General features: G+C 55.0%; 1 protein-coding gene across 1 annotated transcript in view; it reads right to left on the reverse strand.

The window, feature by feature from the left end:
* Positions 1–218: 218 nt before the first annotated feature.
* ARHGEF17 (Rho guanine nucleotide exchange factor 17) overlaps positions 219–21,423 on the reverse strand; it is a gene marked incomplete at its 5' end in the record, with an annotated part of 55,471 nt that continues 34,266 nt past the window's right edge. Inside the window, 20 exons of the mRNA XM_082659849.1 lie at positions 219–1,742; positions 2,449–2,718; positions 2,831–3,005; positions 3,871–4,019; positions 4,266–4,333; positions 4,656–4,742; positions 5,034–5,283; positions 5,780–6,078; positions 6,257–6,456; positions 7,013–7,086; positions 7,629–7,842; positions 8,206–8,324; positions 9,969–10,054; positions 10,160–10,269; positions 10,518–10,568; positions 10,869–11,045; positions 11,265–11,357; positions 11,557–11,673; positions 14,082–14,264; positions 20,252–20,329. Of these exons, the coding sequence (XP_082515975.1) occupies positions 1,546–1,742; positions 2,449–2,718; positions 2,831–3,005; positions 3,871–4,019; positions 4,266–4,333; positions 4,656–4,742; positions 5,034–5,283; positions 5,780–6,078; positions 6,257–6,456; positions 7,013–7,086; positions 7,629–7,842; positions 8,206–8,324; positions 9,969–10,054; positions 10,160–10,269; positions 10,518–10,568; positions 10,869–11,045; positions 11,265–11,357; positions 11,557–11,673; positions 14,082–14,264; positions 20,252–20,329 (2,997 nt within the window). The 3' untranslated portion in view covers positions 219–1,545. The remainder of the gene's footprint in view (positions 1,743–2,448; positions 2,719–2,830; positions 3,006–3,870; positions 4,020–4,265; positions 4,334–4,655; positions 4,743–5,033; positions 5,284–5,779; positions 6,079–6,256; positions 6,457–7,012; positions 7,087–7,628; positions 7,843–8,205; positions 8,325–9,968; positions 10,055–10,159; positions 10,270–10,517; positions 10,569–10,868; positions 11,046–11,264; positions 11,358–11,556; positions 11,674–14,081; positions 14,265–20,251; positions 20,330–21,423) is intronic.

Raw genomic sequence — 21,423 nt, forward strand, 5'->3', positions numbered from 1 at the left:
TTCCTGACGAGGAAGCTGCAGCCCAGACAGAGGCAGTGACCTGCCTGGGAAAGCACAGCACATCAGTGGCTGCCCTGCCATCTCAGCGCTCTTCTGGGTCTCTGAGTCCCACTTCTGCCCAAGTGGGTGGCTGTTGGGAGGCCCACGCAGCTAGGGAGCCCTGAGGTTGCTGGCAGGAGGCCTCCACGGCTGCCGATGGGGACCAGTCATTTGGTGTTTCTATTTATTGACTCTTTAAACTTCATCATCCAAGGGAAGTTAATACATGACTGTTTGGTAGCAAGAGAAACATAGTCTAAGACCGCAATGACCCGCCCACCCCAAACAAAAACAGAACCAAACAGAACAAAAACAAACCCCAACTGACACCAGACCTTTGGAGCTGCAGCTGAAGAAGCACGGGGGCTGGGGTCAGACTGGCTCCTGCAGTCGGGGGGCAGGGGAGAGGCTGCCCTCCATGGTAGCCTTCCCAGCCGAAGAGGCCATGTCCAGCCCCTCAGCTTTGGGCATCCTTCCTGGAAGGGCTGCCCCTGGCAGGAGAGGGTGTGAAGAGAGGGAGTCAGTGGTCAGAGTGAGGGGGCTCCTAGGTCCACCCTCCCAAGGTGACCATATGTGCCAGTGCATGAGACACAGGGGCTGGGGGGCAACTGTGAGGAGAGCGAGGGCCCTTTCCCTGCTCAGGCCAGGAGAGCGCCCTGGCCAAGGCCCAGTCAGTGTTCCCAAATTCAGAAACCACTAAGGCACTGCCAACAAGCAAGGAAATGCCAAGGCCTGGGGAAGCCCCCCCACCCCGGATGGGAGTCACTGCCTCCTGTAGTCATCACCTCGTTCCGGATGACTGAGGGGACTTGGCCCTTTTCTCTGGATACTGGAGGGCAGCCCAGTCAGGACGAGGCTGTGGAACGTGTATGTTAAGAGGCAGCGTTTTAGTGCCCCAACCATGCAGTGTGTGTGTGTGCGTACATAATGAGAGGGGGACTGGTCCCTCCAGGAAGGCTAGTTAGGGTCCCAGGGTGGTTCCTAGGGCAAGAATAGCGTTTTTTTTTTTTCTTCTTCTGTCATTTTCTCACATCACTCCCTGCCCCAGGTCATTGCATAAATAAGTGCTTGGGAAGATACACATCTAAAAAGAAACATAAATACTGTACATGGGAAAGGATTCCATCCCCTAGCCCTCCCACTGCCCCCAGAAAACCCTCCAAATATTGCACATGGCCCTCCCCAGCCCTGTGGGATCCAGGCCCGGCCGTGTCTTTGGTAGAAGCTCCAGGGACAGAGGTCCTGGGCAGCCCACGTGCCCCCCTCCCCACCCCCATCATGACTGGGAGCCCCGGAGCAGCCAGAGAGAGGGCCGGGAAAGGCCCTGGCCCGGCTGGCCCACAGGTGCTCCGTTAGGAATGCTTCCACGAGGATGGGAGGCGGCCCGTGCAGGCAGGGGTGCGGCCCTGGTCAGACACTCCTGGTCGGGGTCTGCCTGTGGGCTTGGAAGAGGCAAGCAGGCTGAGGGCAGGTGGGCGGGCGAGTCCTGGGCCACCATGGACAAGGTCACACCCTCCATAGGAGGAGGTGGTTTGTGCTGTCGTCTCGGCCCACAGTCTCACTGCTGCCGCCGCCCCCACTGCTGAGTCGGAAGTCCTCGTAGCCGTCGCCTCCACTGATAACCAGCATTTTAGGCCTGGCCGAGGCAGGGCCTCGGTGCCGAGGGGAGTCCCGATGCTCCAGTGAGGGCAGCTTCTCGGGGCCTGGGGGGCGGAGGGGAGGATCCATTAGCCTGGAGGTGACTGGGGGTGGCACCATCTCAACCTGGCTCTCTTCATACTCATTTCCCACTTCCAACAGCCCTTTCCCAGTTAGGCAACTTAAGTCTTCTCTGGACCCAGACAACTCCTGACCGAGGCTTCCCTGCTTCCTGATGCCACAGCTACTACCTCTTGGGAGTACGATTTCCTGTCCTGCCAAACAAGACTTTGCTAACTGGGACCTCCTTCATGTACATTTCCTAGTATGTTTCACTTTCTAATCCTCAGGGTCCCTTTCCTATCCTATCTGCCACTCTATTTCTATTTCCTGCTCTGCACGTCACTTCCTGACTCTACTTCCTGCCCTATACATCATTTCCAGTCCTGTTTTATTTCCTGTTGTATATATCCCTTCCTGCGCCATATTCTAATTCTTAGCTTGTAGTTCACTCCCTCATTCTCATGACATTGTCTGGACAGAATTTGACACACACACACACACACACACACACACACACACACACACACACACACAGAGTGTCCTAATAGATTTTATTTTGGGGTTTCTATAGCCTATTTCCTGTAATATATGCCACTTCCAGCTCTGTATGACATTTTTCCTCCCTCTTAACCTTCTTCTGGCAGGACAGTGCGGAGTCCTAAACCCAAAGCCGAGGTCCCTGGGTTTGAGTAGGATGTGTAGACCCACCTGTGTCTGGGGGAGATGGTGGGGTTGAGCAAAGCAGGTTGAAGCCATCTGGAAGCTGGACTGCGGCCAAGAAGCGGACGTGGCCAGTGTGTCCCTGGCCTAGGCCAGCAGGGCTGAGAGGCGCCCGAGGGCAGCTGACGGTACTGGGTGAGGTGGGCATGGTGAGCACGACGCCGGCACTGGTGCCCACCCACAGCAGCTCTTCACACACCAGCAGTGCTGTGATCCTCAGGCAGGCAGCCTTGTGCTGCCGGATGATGGCGTCTGAGCCTGGGGTGGGAGACAGACCAGTGCTGGGGCCGAGTCCTGGCCCTGGCTCAGCCTCAATACCAGGGACAGCAAGGCTCCAAGGGAAGGGGCAGTGGTAGACTGAGGTCAGTACCTGCCAGCATCCTGTGCACGGGAGGTGTGACATCTACCTCTGCCAGCTGCTCAAAGGTGTCTGGATGGTAGAGACACACATGGGCACTACCTTTCAGTGTCACCCACACGCCCAGGCTGGAGTCCACCATGCAAGCCACGCTGCGGCTGGAATCCTGCCCCACGGAGAATGTATGCTGGGGGGCAGGGGTAGAGAGCAGATGGGTGACTGACAGGCCTGCCTTCGCTGGCCCCTCCCTGCCTTGTGCTTCACCAGTGCCCATCCCTCCCTCCTGACAACTGACACCAAACCTCCCCAGAAAGCCCACCGGACTGACAGCAAAGGCAGCCTCGCTCCTTGGTCTGGAGGATTAACCTTTCAAACCTTGGTTTCACTGAAACCTCAGGAATTAAAATGGAAGTGCCTTTTCCCCATGAAATTTGAGTGAGTTAATGATCAGAGAAGTTCAAATCTTGAAGAGTTTTAAGAGCAATCAATGGCTTCACCCTGTACAGCTGGGGAACTGAAGTCTAGAAGGGAAAGGAACCTGCCCAAGAACACCAGCAAGTCAGTCACAAACCTGGGCCTGAACCCGGCTCTACACCTCTACACTCCCAGCCCAGCCCACGATGGGGTAAGTGAAAGGGAAATCAAGGGAACTGTAGTTACCCCTGGATACTACCAGGCTGACAATCTCTAATGTATATATAAATCAAATCAGGACTAAAGGCCAGAGTAATGCTAAGGGATACTGACATCAGGAAGGACCTTTGTCCACCCCCCAAAGACGCCAATGCCTGAGTTGAGAAATGGGGTTGGGGGCAGGGAGGAGGAATAAAGAATTCTAAGGTACATGGGGCGCTTGCTGCAGCCCTCATCAGCTAGAAAGGAAATAAGGATTTGAGAAGGACAGGGGCTGGCCCAGATTCATACAGGGGTCAGGGGAAAGCCCTGACCTCTCAGCCGGATGCTTTTTTACGGCCCCGTGGTCCCATCTCCTCTCTCGTGGGCCTGGCTCACCCCAAGCACCAATTCCCCAACCCCACGGCCATCCCCGATACCTCCAGCTGCAGCGTGTCAGGACTCAGGACAAGGACTCGGTTCTGGCAGCCACACCACAGCCGCCCACCCACAGACACCATCTTGGTGATGGGGCTCCCCTGAGCACCCAGGGTCACCGATTTGAAGTTCTGGGGGTCCCAGAAATGGCCTGGGGTGGGAGTGGGGTAAAAAGAACAGCAAATTCAATCTAGTATTGCACTGAGCCTCACCCTCCCCTGAAATAAGGTGCTGATAACCTCATTTATCAATGAGCACACCAAAACCCCGAGAAGACCTGGGAGTCACCCAAAGTCACACCTGTAGACTTGTGGCCCCAAGGCCCCAGCTTGCTCAAGAGGGAAATCCAACACCAGCAAAGGGGCTCCAAGGGGGCGGGGGAGGGGTGGGCACTCACCTACTTCTCTTTGGTAGACCACGAGCTCTCCATTGGCCAGAGACACAAACACCTGGTTATTCAGATACCTAGGCAAGGAAAAGGAGTCATCAAGGGTTTCAAGAAGCCGAAGGAGATCACCTGGGTCCAGGGAATTGCAGATGGAACGGCTACGGTTCCTGAGAGACCACCTCCTCCCACCCCCCGTTCTCTAGGTGGTGGGCACCTGAGTCTAAGAAGAGGTAGTGACTTGCACAAGGACACGGTGTGTGAGAGGCACGGTTAGCCTAGGGCAGGCCTCTGGCCACTGAAAGGAGGGGCCAGTAGGGAAGGGGACCCGGGGTTGCAGAAGGAGGTCTGCATGTGTAGCTGAGAAGGGTCTGAACCAGAAGAGCCATCCAGGGGCCTTACAGGATGCAGGTCACAGAGGCCGCGTGCTGGAGCTTCAAGCTGTTTCTGCGATCACGGATGCTGTCAGAGGACTGGTACACGTGGACGCTGTGGGTCAGTGGTGCACACCTGTGACAAGTGCTCGGGCATACCAATCCCTGCAGTCACCCCTATTTGCCTACTTGCCTCCACCAGGATCTCCTCCTGGCAGGTGCCCGCCCAAGGTACCCAAATCCCACGGCCTCCCTGTAGGTTTCAGACCCTCCGGCAGCCCCGGCTGGCAGTGCCCTTGAGGTCTGAACCAAAACCCTCCCACTTCTGCTTCAGGACACCATACAAGTTCTAAAACAGGGACCTCAGGTTCTGGTACCACGACCCCAGCACCTCCCCTATCCCTACCAGCCATCCTCAGTGCCCAGCCACACAGAGCTCTGGTAGGCCTCAGGCTCAACGCTCAGCAGGTCCTCCAGGCTGCCACGGGTGAAGGAGCCACGGCTGGACCGGCGAAGGGCTCTCCCATCCATTGGGCTGGTGCCGCAGGGACTGCCAGGCCCGAAGGAGCCGGACAGTGGTGGGAAGCCAGGCTCCTGCTCCTCCTCCGAACTGGTAGCCTCTGCTGTGGCCTCCTTGGAGCTCGGGGCCTCCTCGTCTGAGGAAGACAAAGGTCTCCTTCTCCATTCCCCTCTGCCAGGCCCAAGACCTGGTATCTTTCCAGACCTTAATCTTCCCTCAATGCACCCTTCTGGGCCATGCCCCGCGTCAGGGCCTCCCACCATTGTTCTCCCCACACCCCCAGACCTCTGCATCAGCTCAGCCCTTGTTACCTTGTGGACTAACAGCTCCGTGCTACAGGCTCCTAGTCCTAGCCAGGCCCCCTCCAAGCCACCACCAGGGACAGAGGGACCAAGCACTCCACCCCTTCTGCTCCATCCTCCTCAACTGGTCCTCAGGATCCAGCTGGACTATCCCATGCTCTCTGGATCCTTGCTGTCATAGCCGCTGCCCCCAGTGCTCTCTGTGCTAACATCCTGAGGCTTGATTCCATGCCTTTGCCTATGCCCATCCCTACTCACCCATCACTAACAGCTGGGCTGCCCCCTGCTCTGGGCAGTCCACCCTGCCAGCAGCCCCAGCTGGATACTCACTGCCAAAGCTAGAGGAGATGGTGGACCGGCTGGCCTGGCTCTGCAGGGTCCCTGAGGGGCTGGGCGAAGACTCATCGTCAGAGTCACTGTCAAAGGGCACCAACTCCGGGCGGGGGTCACCCTCTGGGGGGCCTGGTGCCATCTCCAGGCCCGAGCCCGCAATGGAAATGTGCAGGCAGGGCTGGGGCCCCGGCTCAGCCAGCGTCGCCGCTTCCTCGTCTGCCGCCTCGACGTCCAGTTCCGGCCCGGTGGGCTCGGGTGCCGTCTCTGGGGGGTTCCTCAGAGACGCAGTCCGCTCCCTGCGAGACGAAGCGGTGGGGACGAGGGCCGCTAGTAGCCAGGTTCTGCCGCACTCGCCGGCACGCCCTCCAGGCCCCGCCCACATTCCCAGGACACGCCCACACCACGTCGGAGCGGCCGCAGTGTGTGTTGGGGGCGGGGACCCCGTCTCCAGGCCCCGGCCGGCCGGCGCCTCACCTGTGGCACCGGCGCTGCAGGCCTGGCACGGCCCCGATGCAGAGGATGCGGGCGGAGCAGACGGCGATGCAGGCCTCCACGTCAGGCTCGGCGCGCAGGCTCAGCAGGCACACCTGGCCCACGTAGCCGTCGCTGTTGCACACCCACACCTCGGGCGTGGGCTCTGGGCAGCTGCTCAGGGTCGGGGCTGCGCATGAGAACTGCGGAAAGCGCCAAAGGACAGGGGAAGATGAATGGAGGAACTGCTGCCAACTCCACACTGCTCTCCAGGCCCTCGTGGGTGTGTTTGGATTCTCAACACACCCTATGCATACACGTGCACACATACAGCACACGTGACACTCTTTACACATCAAATGCACACATCCCTCTGTGATATAGGCATCATATATTCATATATGTGTGTACACATATATCTACTCCAAATATGATCACACATACATGTACGTGTAACAAATGCGAAAAATGGTAACTTTTGTCCATATGTATGCAGACTTATACAAGCACATAAATGAGACACTTTCACATCAATGGTATAGTTCTGTTCACATGCACAGATACATACATGCACAAATGTACCCATATACATGGGACACACATGCACTGTCCATGTGCTTGTGCAGAGAGCTGTACAAAGACCTAGGGAGCCACTGCAATGTGCAAGACATGTACATGATGCTGTACACAGAACAAAAACACACGAACACATGCTGGCTTAGACTACATGCCCCCACCTACCCAGGTGCATACACACACCTGCATGCCGCTGCGGGTTTTCATGATGGGAATGGCCTTCAGGAACTCAGGGTCTAGACAGCTTTTGCTGGAGGCTGTAGTGGAGATGGACAGACAGACACTACTTAGCACCCACCTCACCCTGGTCCTGACCTCGCCTGTCTCCCTTCCTCTCCTGCCTCTCAGGGTCTCTCCAGGGAGAATGAGGTGGCTGTGGGTTATGTCCTACTTGTCCTTGCCCTCAATTTTCCCATCTGTACAATGAAAAAGGTAGACCCAGAGGTCTCTAAGGATTTTCTATGGACCTCAATCAACAGCTTTCCCTGATCCAGGCCTGCTCAGTGTGTGTGTGGGCGGGGGGGGGGGGCGCTGGGGGGGAGGTCCCGGCCATCCACTCCCGCGATAGGGCCCCTGCCCTAAGCTGACCTTATCCACAGAATCCCTGCCAAGGAGGACGTCCTGGGGAAGTCCTATATTTCTCTGCAGAAGTCTAAGTCCACCCTCCCACCAGCAGGGACTGGAACATAGGACATAGCAGTCTCGGGATTTCTGGCTCCTGATGTCACAGACAGCTGCAAGGTGCTGCCCACTTCCTGGAGGTTCTGGGAGGAGGGCACTGGCCCGGGCCCTGGCTTACCCAGTTTCCTCTTGGCCTCATCAAAGGCCTGCTCGAAGCCAAGGCGGGCATCAGGGTGAGGGAACTCAAAGATGAAGGAGTCGGTGCCCTCAGGCCTTGTGGTGCACAGCTCCAGCTTGGTAGGAGGGAAGGAAAGCGCATAGCACAGTGCCTGCTTCTCCGACAAGTCCCGGTGCATGGCAGCCGAGAGGTCCCGTAGTGCATCATCTAGGCTCTGCAGGGATGAGGGCCCAGGCTTCAGGGCCTCACTTCTCCCCACAGCCTGATCCTGCCCTGGGGATGGGACTGGGGGTCTGCCTTTTCCCTCAGACAGAAAATGGGACTCTGTTTCCCCCCTGAGACCACGAGGTAGCCTGGATCGCTCCCATAGACATGATGGGCCCTCTCTCCTCCCTCAGCTGCGGATGGAGCTGTGTCTCCATCCTCAGGCCTGGAACACATGACTTCCTTCAGATGGGGTGAGGCTGTATTTTCCCCCTCAGGTAACTGACAGCGATGTCCTCTCCCTCAGGCAAATGACAAGGCTGTTATTTCTCCTTCAGACTGGGTTAGGGAATCTCAGGCAGAAGGCGCAGACCTGGTGGGGGAAACCGAGGCTCTCAGAGAGCTTGCTCATCTGGCCCAGGGTGGTCAGGTCCTCGTCCAGGCGGCTGATGGCTTTCTGGATGTTCTCTCGATTGGCGGCTTGGGATGCCCCTAGTGGGGACAGAGGAAGGCCATGGGCAGATCCAGACACAGACAAGGTCAGGCTTGGACAGACACTCCTCCCCTCCCCTCCCCTCCCAACTTGCAGTTGGGTGCAGGGAACAGCCTGACTAACTGACAGCTTGTAAACCACAAGACCTCAGGTTAATATTAACCCCAAAGTTAATGGGCAGCTTGGACAGAACCTCCAGGCTCAAGAGCAGGGGACTGGGCCTGATTCACAGCCACCTGGCACAGGGTGTCGGTCCCTTGGAGAACTCCCTGGAAGAGCACAAAGAATAAACAGCAGACGGCTCTGCAGGTTATGCAGTCTCCAGCTGACACTGGAGTGTTGGGTGGTACAGCCTCCCACCGGGGAGTCAGCTGGGCAGGCAGAGCCTCCGGCAGTCAAATTTGCTGACCAGGGACTCAATTCCCCCACACAGGAGGGAGCAATGAGCTGACGACCTAGATCCTCTGGTCCTATCCCGTACCTGACCACTGCCAAGTAGCTGGCCCTACAGGCCTGGCTGGGGGCGAACGCCCTGGACCAGTGGCCCACCAATGGGCTGAGTAGACAGCAGCGGAGTGTATTAGACAAGCCAGGGCTGAGGACATCTCCTGCTCCTTCTGAGGGGAAACTGTTCCCCCAGAACCCTCCCCCACCTGGGCAGCCACGCTTTCTTCCCTATGACCCTGGCCCTCTCTGGCCACAGCTGACTGGACCAGGTGTGGACACCTAACCTAAAGGTAGTCATTTTCTCCACCGGCCTGTTCTCTGGTGAGAAGAGATGAGCTGGACCAATAATCAGCTTGTCTTCCTACATAGAGGCCCGTGTGGGGCAGGCCTGGGTTCACCTAGGGGCTGAGTGAGCCTCTCCCTCACCCCGAGGGCCACCTCAAGTGAGCTCAGGGACAGAGTCTGGGCCTGACCTGCCTGCCGGTCCAGAGGTGCCTTCACCACCATCCCAGAACCACCACCCCACTCAGGAAGGTGAACTGCGCATCCTGGAGCAGCTGGGGCTAACAGCTGAGCGAGAAAGGCCACAATGCAGAAAAGGCCATGATGGATCACAGGAGTTCGGAGGAGGCAGAGAAAGCTGACAGCAGTGAGAACCGGCCCAGAGGGGAGTGGGGGAGGAGGGGGGAGGGACAGACACACACAGCCGGAGGAGCCGTTCTTTGAAGCCACTGCCTCAGCTCCCAACAGTCTCAGCCCCAAACAAAAGGCTCATTCCAACCAGCCTTTTGACTGGACTGACTTGAGTGAGTCTGTTCCCCAGGCACAAAACTGGTGGCCCAGAACAGTGCGCCACCATCTACTATGAGGCGCCTAAGTGCGCTTGTGCACGGAATCAAGGCTACAGGTATGTCTGCGCTCCCTGCACCACCGCAGCCTAGTCCACCTGCTAGCCCATGGCAGGCCCCTGCCCAGTCAGAAGGTGGTCTGCACGGACAGGCGCTGGTCCGGCTCTGCAGGGCACAAACTGGATCCCGCACGTCAGCCCCCTTGGACAGGATGGGAAAGTGAGGCCAGAAAGCAGAAAAGCAGATAGATGGCCAGCCAACCTGACCACAGCGCAAACCCTCCAGGCAGGTTTCTCAGAGGAAGACCCCCAAAGCCCAGAAGCCCGGGCAGGCCTGAGCCAGCCCCACCTTTGATGATGTCTGCGTCTTCCAGTGGCAGCTTCCACAGCAGCTTGTACTTGCTGGCCGTGTCAATGACGCTGGCTGCCGTGTACCTGTGGGGAGCCGAGGGGGTGCTCTGGCCAGGGCTGGGGAGTGGGCCCACGGAGGGACAACCGCTCCCGCTGCCCGAGCTCCCCAACCGTATCCCGGCCACTCACAGGCTCATGGAGCTGCGCCGCAGGGAGCCTGACTTCCGCTTCAGGGTGGTGCAGATGATGAGGTCCGTGAACAGGAAGAGGGACCGGTCCTTCTTGCCACCGACTGCCTTCTGTGGGGACCGATGCAGGATTCAGGCCCAGAGGCCCACCCTCCTGCCCACCGTGCCCAAGGGGACAGCCAGGCCCAGGGAGGGGGAGGGCTCTCCTGCATGCCCAGAGGCAGAGGCAGAGTTGGGACATGACCCAGGGCTCCTGCTGGGGTGGAAGAGCAGGAGGCCGGTGGGCAGAAGCTGTGAGCAGAAGTGTGGAGAAAGCAGGGAGGTAGCGACGGGTGGGCAGATAACGGGACACTTCTTACCACTTCAATGACCATCTCCTGCCTCAGGAACCGCCGCAGAGGGGCCTGGAGCTGTGGGGCAGGAGGGACAAGGGATCTTGAAGGCTCATTATGACTCCCTCCCCTCCCCAGACCCCGGTGACCCCTTGGCCCCGCTCCACGGGCCAGGTCAGTGGAAGCAACATCTTGTCCACCCTCTTGATGCTGTGTTGTCAGGCCATGGGATACGTGGCCAGAAACAGACACGGGAGAGGACACAGATGTAGACAGAGATGGACGCGAACACAATGCAGACGCTGCTATGGACGTGGACATGGCCACAGTTCCAGGTTGGAACCAGGCATGGGTGGAGTGGGGCGGGGCGGCACTCACATCCTCCATGCCCTCGATGTGGGCCTCGATCTCCTGCAGCACACGGGCGTGACGCTCTGCCTCCTCGGCACTCCGCACGCCCTTGTTGATGCGTTCAGCCACCTGCTTGATGCTGCGCTGCGCATCCAGCAGGAGCGGGTGGTCCGGGTGGTCCTCAGGCGTGTGCTTCAGGAGGTCCTGGGGTGGGAGTGGGCACCAGACCTCTGCTTAGCTGCCCCTGTCAGGCCCTGGGGCCCCACAGTGACTGCTGGAAGAGGAGGGACTGGGGGTAGACTCCAGAGAGGACTTCCTTTCCTACCTGACCCCTGTGTCTCCACCAAGTGGGGGCCACAGAGCCCCCTGCATCCCCACATGCCTCCAGGCTTTGCCCACCTGCCCACCCAGCCCCATGCCCACCTTCACCAGAAGCTCATAGCGTGGGATCCGCTGCACGGGCTTGATCATGAGGTCGGACAGTGCCTGCTTCTCCTTGTTCTCACGCATGCTTTGCTGAAACCCAAAACAGGGTGGATGGGCACCCAAGTGAGGAATGACATGCAAAGATGGAAATGTCCTGGGACAGGTCCCCAGCAAGCCCCCCCCCCCAACTCAGCCCGAGGGCAGACGATGGTCTACAGGGTAGGGCTCCCGGGGCCCCCAAAGCTGGCCCACAGAGGGTGGCCTCCATCCCCCTGCCCGGCCCCAGTACCTCCAGGAACTTGAGAAAGGCAGGCCTCGCCTCCTTAGCCACACGCACGGCGTCCTTTGCATTGAGAAAGTTATCGACATAGGCAGAGTAGATGTTGACCAGGACGTCCTTGGAGAACTGTGGGTGAAGAGGCAGGTTGGGGACCCTCAAGGTGTCCCCTACCCCACCTCACCCTGTCCTGGTTTCCACTGATTCGCGAGCCAACATCTTTTCTCTCCATCTGGAAATGATATGGTCTCTAAGGGATTGGGCATGTGCTCCTGTGTCATGTGTACATGTCATATGTGTGCCTGTGTGATTAAGCGTGTGCACGCACACACGTTTCTTATCTGTGTGTGTTCGTATGCACATGTACATATGTGTGCCTGGATATGTTCTGTGAGCACAGACCAGGTTCTCTCTCTTCAGGCTGGGCTTTGCCATCCTCTGGTCTCCAACCCCACCAAGTCCAGCCAGCCAGGTCTCCCTCCTCTGAGTGACACAGGCTCTTTCCCGCTGCGTGGCTTTTGCTCATGTAATTCCCTCCACCAGGAAGGTCCTTGCTCGCATCCAAATCTCACCCACCCTAAGGCTGAGCTCCAGTTCTGCCGCCTCCAGGAAGTACTCCCTGCCCTGACAAGGGCTCTGCCTGGAACTATACCTGGCCTCCGGCCTCCCTGATCCCCCAAGACAAGTCTTCCCTCTCCAAGGAGACAGGTGCTCCCATCCCTCCTAGTAAAGCCCTGCTCAGGGCTGGCACACACTGCCTGGTGGCTAATACCTGCTGGCTGGCTGATGGCTGGGCTAAATGTGGATATTCTCGGTCAGAAGCCCTGGCTGCAAGTTCTGACACCCCAGTTCCTGTCTCAGCTGCACCATGGATGGACCAGGTGACCTGTGGTGCTGTTTCTGGCCCCCTCTGGGCCTCCAAATCCATGGTTCTAGGTTATAGAGGCCACTTGTTCCCCTACCCCAGATGTGCTGCAGAGCAGAGGCTGAAGCAGCTCAGGGAGGAAGACAGCCCCTCAAACCACCCCGCCCCCGATCCTGGGACAGGGCACCCTATGCTGAGCCCTCCGTCAGCATAGACTTCCACTGCTGTCCTTGGTCAGCATCAAGGTCCAGGCAGGGGGATGAACCCAGTGACAGTGAGGGTTGTGATGGGCTGGAGATGTCAGCACTCAAGCTGGGGTCCCACCACCACCGGGCCAAGGTTCTCGTCACATCGATTTGCAGGTCAGCAGGGACCTTCTTAGGCCCAAGGTCCACCCCACAACATCACAAACACATGCAAACACACCCACATCACATAAAAATAGATAAGGTGTTTTTTTGCTAGTAGAATGTTTTGGAAGGAGTTTTACAATTTTACTTTTGAATTATTTGGCTCTGAGTAAACATTCAGTTTGTGCTTCGCTAGGATTTCTCATCCATCATCATACTTTTTTGGGAATTCTGGCAAAATAACAAAATGTAACTGAAGTTTTTTCAAATGGAATTAAATTCATGTAAATGAATACTAAATTTAACAATTAAAGAAAATGGCTTGTTATGTTTGACAAACATTTAGTTGAATGTTCATTAGTTTTGCTTTTGCAGTCCTTTTTGAACTCTGAAGCCAACACCTTTCCTAAGGTCCCAATCACTACTGCAGGATCTTGAAAAACTCACAGGCAGAAGGAAGTCCTGTCCGTGGTGAAAGGGCGGATGGGGTAGGGTAGAGTGTGGGCGCTGGAACCAGGTTTCTTGAGGGTGAATCCTCCACCACTTACTAACTGACTTTGATCAGGTTACTTTTTCTCTCTCTACATGGCAGAGTCATAAACTTTATTTTTAGTTTGTTTGTCTTTTGTGGGTTTTCTTTGGCCATGCCCCGCAGAGCTCGCAGGATCTTACTTCCCCGACTAGGGATCAAACCTGGGCCCTAGGCAGTGAAAGTGCAGAGTCCTAACCACTGGACTGCCAGGGAATTCCCAGAGTCATCAACTTTAAACTTGGGAATAATCATACCTTTCTCCTTAGTGCTGTTGACATGTACAATGTATTTAGAATGCCTAGCACATAATAAGTGCCAAATAGCCATTATTATTAAAATGCCTGATAGAGAAAAGAGCTAGAAGACTAGGCCAGTGTCAACATCAAGCCCGAGTCCAGGGTCAGGATCAGGGCAACTGTTTACATTCAGGTTAAGGTAGGTCAGGAAGAGCATCCATTTGAGGTCTGGGTCACGGTCAGTGGCAGCTCAGGGTCAGGAGTAGGGTCAGGTCAGTGCCGGCAACTGGGATTGGGTCCAAGGTCAGGGTCAGTGTCTGGTTGGGGGTGGGATCCATGCCAGAGTCCAGCCAAGCTCTAGGGCTGGGCAGTGTCCAGGTTCAGGTCAATCCAGGATCTGGGGTCACTACCAGTGTCTGGTCAAGTTCTGGGGTTGGATCAGGGATCAGAGTCAGTCTCCAGGAGGGGTGGAGGGGTCCATGGCAGCACCCAGCCCCTCCTAGGAGAGGCCAGAGCTTGTGGGGGCTATAGCAGTAGACAGCAGGGCCACTCACCGACTGGACAAGGAGGTCTCCCACCTTCTGCTGGGCATGCCAGGTCTGCACGCAGTGCCGCACTTGCTCCAGGAACTGTTCATGGTGCGCCAGGAGCTCCGGGATCTGGTCAAAAATCTCATCCACCAGCGACGGGTCACATAGCAAGGAGTTCTCTGGCTGCTTCAGTGGCTGCATATAGCCCTGGGGGACCCACAGGGTCAGTACAGGTTCCCTCAGAGAGATGGCACCCCAACCCACCAGCATAGGCACACACAAAATCAACTGGGCCTGCAGCTCACTGGCCCTGCCTCCCGGATCTCCCTCATTAGACTCGGAGCTCTGGGAGGGAAATGGGAAGATCTATTCCTATGCCCCTCACTCTGCCGCCTAGGGCCTGGCACAGGATGGGGGTGAGGGGTCTTGGGAAAGATCCATTGGATGCATGAGCTTGGAGTGAGGAAAGCATGAAGACTGGGCTCCTGGGAGACCCCACACATATAATTCGGCAATTATTTTTCTGAGCACTTACTATGTGCCAGGCACTGTTCTAAGAACTGGGAGACAGCAGTGAACAAGAAAGATCAAAATCCCTGCCCTGATAGAGCATACAATCTAGTCAGATTAAACACACGAATAAAATAAATAAATAAAACCACATTTCATCAAATTTAAGATGTATCATTAATCTTTTTTTTGAAAAACAATTTTATTGAACTATAATTCACATTCCACACAAGTCACTCTTTTAGAATATACAATGCAATGGTTTTTAGTATGTTCGCAGTTATGCAACTATCACCACAATCAATTTTAGAACATTTTCATTATCTTCCCAAAAGAAATCCCATCCCCATTAACAGTCACTCACTCCCCACTCCCTACAACCCTTCCAGCCCTTGGCAACCACTAATCTACTTTCTCTATGGATTTGCCTTTTCTGGGTGGTTCATATAAATGAAATCAGACAATACATGGTCCTATGTAACTGACTTTTTTTTAAATTAAATTTTTTTATACAGCAGATTCTTATTAGTTATCCATTTTAGAGGCATCATTAATCTTATTTATCTCAGAAAAATTTGCCAATTAAGTTATTATAGGCCATCAATTATAGAATGAACCTGAATTTCAGAGATGGTATAATGTGAAGAATGTGTCTTAGAATTGACTACACGTGGAAGTTCTGTGGTAAATTAAAAGGTGTTAATTGCTGTGGGGAAAATAAAGCGGGGGGGTGTATGGGGGGGCATATGGAAAGTTACTGAAGGCTTAGTTGACACTATCTGAACACTGTTTTCACAGTCTTCAGATCTTCTGGTCAATCAGTGACTAAAACTCCCATTTTTCACCTCAAATCTGCATTCAGTGGCGTTTCCTGAGCATGAATAGCCCTGCTCAGTGGCTGCTGTCTCATTTAGATGTCGCCCTCTACTGGCCTAAACTGTAACTACAAGCCAAAGAAACAAGGCGGTTTGAAAAAGTATACGGAATGCTGCAAAAAAATTTATATCAAACATTTAAAAAACCTAGCTTCTTGTAAAACAAGCTTGAGAAAGTAAAGCTCAACAGTATCCTCTCGCCTGATTTGGGATTCTGAAAAGGTTGGTGAGGAGACAGGCGGCCTCCCTCTCACAGCTCCTAGGCTAGTCTGAACCAGGACCGGATCTGTGCCAAGGTCTGTTGCCCAAGCAGCAGGAGCTAAACCGCTCACTTCCAGGTCCCAGCGCCTCACATAGAAGCCTGCACACAGTGGCAGGAAAGAATAAACAGTGACTGGGAACCCGATGCAGAACCTGCTAGGAGCCAGCACCTGCATTTCACTCACCACATACTCGTTGAGCAACTACTGTGTGTCCAGCCTTCTAAGCGCAGGCTGCATCTGTGGGCAAACAAAAGTCCCTGTGCTTGTGCAGTTGACAATTTAGTGGAAGGAGGTGGAAAATAAGCACCATAAATAACAAAATTATCACACAGTATATCAGAAGGTAGTAAGTGCAGTGGGAAATAAGACAGAGGGTTGGTCAGGGAAAAGGGGTTGTTAGCTAGGAAGTGTGAGTTGAAGAAAGACTCCAAGGTTGAGGGTGACACTGAGGAATGGGTGCAGCCTTGGGACCTGGGTTCAAATCCCACCTCTTTCTGGCTGTTAACCTTGGCATTTAACTTCTTTCTTCATTTTAAACTCCTGGTCTGCAGGAACAATACCAATCAATTTGGGTGGCAGTGGTCACTACGAAGGGAACACCGGGGCTGTAGAGTCCAATCTCAGTTTGAATATCACCTATGCTTAGGGAGCACCGTGGAGTGAGACTGACAGGGATTCAACCCAGGCTATGGCACGTCCTAGCTCTGTGAACCTGAGCAAGTTGCCTTACTTCTCTGTGCTTAGTTTTATCATCTGTAAAATGGGGGTTTATAGTGAGGTTTATATGAATTAACTTATGTAACACACACATATTAAGCACTCAATAAATGTCAGCTCTTAGTACTACTTGCTACGGTCTGAATGTGTCCCCCCAAAATTCGTATGTTGAAACCTAATCCCTGATGCGGTGGTTATTTGGAGGTGGGGCCTTTGGGAGGTAAGAAGGTCATGACGGTCAAGCTCTTGTGAATGGGATTCGCGCCCTTTAAAAGAGGCTCCAGAGAGCTCCCTCAGCCCTTTCACCACGGAAGAAGACACAGTGAAAAGAGCCGTCCATAGACCAGGAAGCTAGTCCTCACCAGCAATGAATCTGCCAGCACTTTGACCTTGGACTTCCCAGCCTCCGAAACTATGAGAAATAAATTTCAATTTGTTTAAGCCACCCAGTCTAGGGAATTTTTATTACAGCAGCCCAAAGAGACTTAACAGTCTGTTACCACTTAATAGATGGATGACCCTGGGCAGGTTTCTTAACCTCTTTGAGCCTTCATTTCCTCAGATGAAGCAGAGCATTATAATATCTGCCTCACAAGGTTAATACAAGGATTAAAGGTGATGTTACATACACACACTCACACACACATGCATGTATGCAGGCAGAATTGCCAGGCAGTATGCTAAGTTATTCACGCATCTCATAATCTGCACCTGAGACATGTACTATTATTATTCCCACTCAACAGACAAGGAAACAGAGGCAAGAGACTGGATATGTAACTTGTTCCACGTCACATGGCTGGTCAAGAGGTAGTGCCAAGTTTGAACACCGGAGGCCTGGCTCCAGAGCTGTGCTCCGCACCCCTGGGCTGGACCTCAGTCCCTCCAACACACCAGGGCTGCCTCGAGTGACAGCTGGCTTCAGCTGACACTGTCTTGGCTCACCCCCACCCTTCCCCACCCAGCTCTCAGTCTGGTGTCCTCAGCACCATCCTCCCTTAGCTCTTCCACCCGCAGGCCCTGCAAGCCTCCACGTGTGCAGCCCTGCAGCCTGGAGACTCGGAGGCAGAGAGGCACGCCCAGCCCCATCACCTTTTAATCTTCGCGCTGAGAGAAGGGGAAGATTAGTTACATCTTGCAGACAAAACCACGGAGGCTCAGAGGGGTGAGGTGATCAGGCTAGCATCACCCAGAAGGGAGGCAAGTGACTCAATCCCTGGACTGTCTGACTCCCATGCCTTTGACTCCCACCTAGGGGACGACAAAGGACCCCTCAGACCCCTGCATGTCTACTCCTGCCTGGCAGGCAGGGGCACCTCTTAAAGATGGAATTCCAGTTATGGCCCTCCTGTGACTTCCTTGTACTCACAGTAAAGGCCAGCTCCTTGCCCAGCAGCCACACTGGCCACCTCCCCATCCCTAGCTACTCTAGGTTTCCTCTGGCCTCCCAGCCATTGTTCCCGCGGTGCTCTCCGCCTGGAACAACTCCCTCCGGGCTCCCCCTTTACTTAACTCCTACCCACCCTTCAGGTCTCAGCTAAACACCCAACACTCTGGCCCCCGACCCCAGGGCAGACCCCCAGTCTGTGTTCTCACCTCTCTATGCGTTTAAAAAATATATACGCATAAAAGCAATGTATTTTTGTGGTAAAATATACATAGCATAAAATTTGCCATTTTAAACATTTTTAAGTGAACAGTTCAGTATGCCCACATTAAAGTACATTCATGTCGGGATTTCCCTGGTGGCACATTGGTTAAGAATCCGCCTGCCAATGCAGGGGACACGGGTTTGAGCCCTGGCCCAGGAAGATCCCACATGCCACAGAGCAACTAAGCCCATGTGCCACAACTACTGAGCCTGCGTGCCACAACTACTGAACCCCTTGGGCCTAGAGCCCATGCTCCGCAACAAGAGAAGCCACCACAATGAGAAGCCCGCGCACCGCAACGAAGAGTAGCCCCCGCTCGCCGCAACTAGAGAAAGCCCACACAGCAACAAAGACCCAACACAGGAAAGAGAGAGAGAGAGAAAAAAAGAAGGAAGGAAAGAAAGGAAAGAAAGAAAATTCATGTTATGGAACCATCACCACCATTCATCTCCAGAACTTTTTTTCATCTTCCCCAACTGAAACTCTGTACCCATTAAACACCAACTCCCCATTTTCCCTTCCCCCCGCCACTGGCAACCCCATTCTACTTTCTGTCTTTATGAATTTGGCCATTCTAGGTACCCCATATAAGTGGAATCATTCAGTATTTGTCCTTTTGTGACTGGCTTAGTTCACTTAGCATAATGTCAAAGAACTTGTTGTAGCATGTGTCAGAATTTCCTTCCTTTTTAAGGTTGAAAGATACACTAAGTATACTCTCCGTGCACTTTTGCATCACCATTTGTCCTCATGCATGGTCTGCCTGGTTACTGTCAGTCTCTGCCACAGACTGTGAGCTCCAGGAGACAGGACCTTACCCCTCACGCTCACTGCTGAACCCCCCAGAGAACGCTGCCTGCTACGCAGAAGGCGCTCGTTGCGGATTTGTGCAGTGAATGAATGAACACTCTGAATGTTTCCAGGGCTCTCCCTTCCACCCTTTGCTCTTGCTCTGCCCAGGCGGCTTGAACAAACCTGTCCTCAACTGTGACTGCCAGGCCCCACTTCAGCACAGACCCACGCTTTCTATCCTGGGCCCCAGACCCACAAGTGCATCCCAGATCCTGGGCTTTCCCAGACCCACGCATCTGAACCTGAACTCACCCTCTTGCCCCACACGTTCTAGGTAGTGCTCCTCTAGTGCCTTCATCACCCAGGCCAGAGCCCAGGCATCACCCCGGGCTTCCCCACCTTGCCCCGCACAGCCAACCAGTTACCATGCCTGGCCCGCCCAGTCCACTTCCTAAATGTCTGTCCCCAACTCTCCCTCCCTGCAGCCTCTGGCCTGGTCGTGGCTTCTCCTCCCTTGCCTGACCTCAGTGGCCTCGGCCTCCTCTTCTGCTACCCCCCTTCCCAGCAGTCAGACAGATTTTGTAAAGCATGAGGGAGGCTACACATCACCCCTGCTCAAAGCCTCTCGGTAGTCTCCAGGGCGCTTGGTAGAGTCCAAACCCTCCTCCTGGGATCGAGGGCCCCCACCACGTGAGCTCTGCTGGCTCCCTCAGTGTCACCACAGGACTGACCCTTTGTGCTCTGTGCCGGCCACATGGACCCCTGAAAGTGCCAGGCCTCTCCTTACTCGACTTTGCACATGCTGTTCCTGCTGTTGAGAGGCAGGGTAGGAGGAAGCCCGCACCTCCTCCAGGGAAAATTCCCTGAGCCCACACCTCCCTGGCGCCCCCTGATGCCTTGAGAGCCCATATACTCAACCGTGTCCCAGCAGGACTGCCAGCTCCTGTGGCAGAGGCTTATCTCTTATTCATCCCTGTTTCCTGCACCTGGAACAGGGCCTGGCACAAAGCAGGTGCTAACATTTAATTCCATTCAACCAATATTCTTCCAGTCAATGAATAAAGTGAAGGCGGGGGGTGGGGAACCAGAGGGGATTCACAGATCCAAGCTCAGACCCAGGGCTGCCAAGGTGGGTGGAAGGACGGTAGGAGGAGGGAGCATCTGCCCTGGGGTGCCCCGGTCACACCAGCATTAAGGCCCCTCCCGCATTCTCTCCTGCCTTGGAGGGGGCTTCCTCCCATGGAGGAATGGGATGCCCCAGGGTCATTCCTCTCTAACTTCAGTCCCCTGTCCACAAAATGGGTTTGTTCCCACATGTCTGACAGCCACCTAGACTCAGAATGGTTGCTCTCAGGGACCCAGGCCAGGGCAGCCTCAAGCCTCACCTGCATCAGGGTGCGCAGTGACTCCACATACGACTGCTCTGTGTCCAGCAGGGTCATGGTCACATGCTTCCGCATGTCCTGGGGGGACAGAAGGCAGAGGATGAGCAGTGCCTTGTTCCTCTCACGCCCCCCACCTTCAGTCACACGGGCCCAGAGAGCCCATCCATGCCCTCTCCCCGGTCTTCAAGGCCTGTCCTCCCCGCAAAGCACCCTGGACCCCGACTCTGCAGGTCTGTGCTCATGTGCTCCCCCTGCAGGCAGTGCCTCCTCCTGCAACTCAAATGCCTGCCTCCCCGGACTGTGCCCCTCAACCCTTGCCCCTCTGCTCCCATCCCCACGGCTACTGGCCGATCTGGAGATCTCCTGTTTACTTCTTGGCTCCCCTGTTGGGCTCCTGAAAAGAACTAAAAAAAAACCCAATAACTTCTCACATCTGTGAAAGTCAATGCCTCCAGGCCACCCCCCAGTCCAGCTGCCAACTCTGAAAACCCCACCTTCAGGCTCAGCACTGTGGGGTCAGTCCCTACCTTGGGCTTCACACCATTCCAGAAAGTCAAAAATGTCACCTCCTGCTACATATGAAGAAAAGGTGGCCCAGAGAGGTAAAGTCAGTGCTGAATGTCACGCAGCAAGGTGGGGGCAGGGCTCAGCCTCTCTCAGACAAGCCTGGATCCCAGTTCACTCAGTAAAAGAGGCTAACTGAGCCTTACTCCACACCAGGCACTATTCTAAGCATTGTGCATTATTTTACCCTTTTGACCACTCTGTGAGGTATATGTGATTATTCTTCCCATTTTAAGGATGAGGAAAATGAGATCCAGGCATCAACACCTCCATCCTGAGGCTCTGATGATCTGCCTTATGGAGTCCCTAAGGGGTCACCCAGACTCTGCACCCACACACCCAGGGACAAGGTGCATATCCCTGACAGGGCAGCCCATATCCTGGGGGAAGGTTTTGCTGGAAGTCAGTCTAAGGATGCCCTCTCTGTGTTCCACCCCCTGGGACTCAGCTTACCTACTGCCCCCTGCCACCAGTTACTATGCCTCTGGCCCGCTCCTCCTCCAGGAAGCCTTCCCAGGTGGCGCACCTCCAACAGATGCCCTTCCCAGGAAAGGACTCCACTCTAGGTCTCCTCCAAGCCCCAGGAGCTGGTTCCTGAGCAAGGTCCC

Source organism: Grampus griseus (genome assembly GCF_964374135.1).
Source record: "Grampus griseus genome assembly, chromosome: 8".
Classification (NCBI taxonomy): domain Eukaryota; kingdom Metazoa; phylum Chordata; class Mammalia; order Artiodactyla; family Delphinidae; genus Grampus; species Grampus griseus.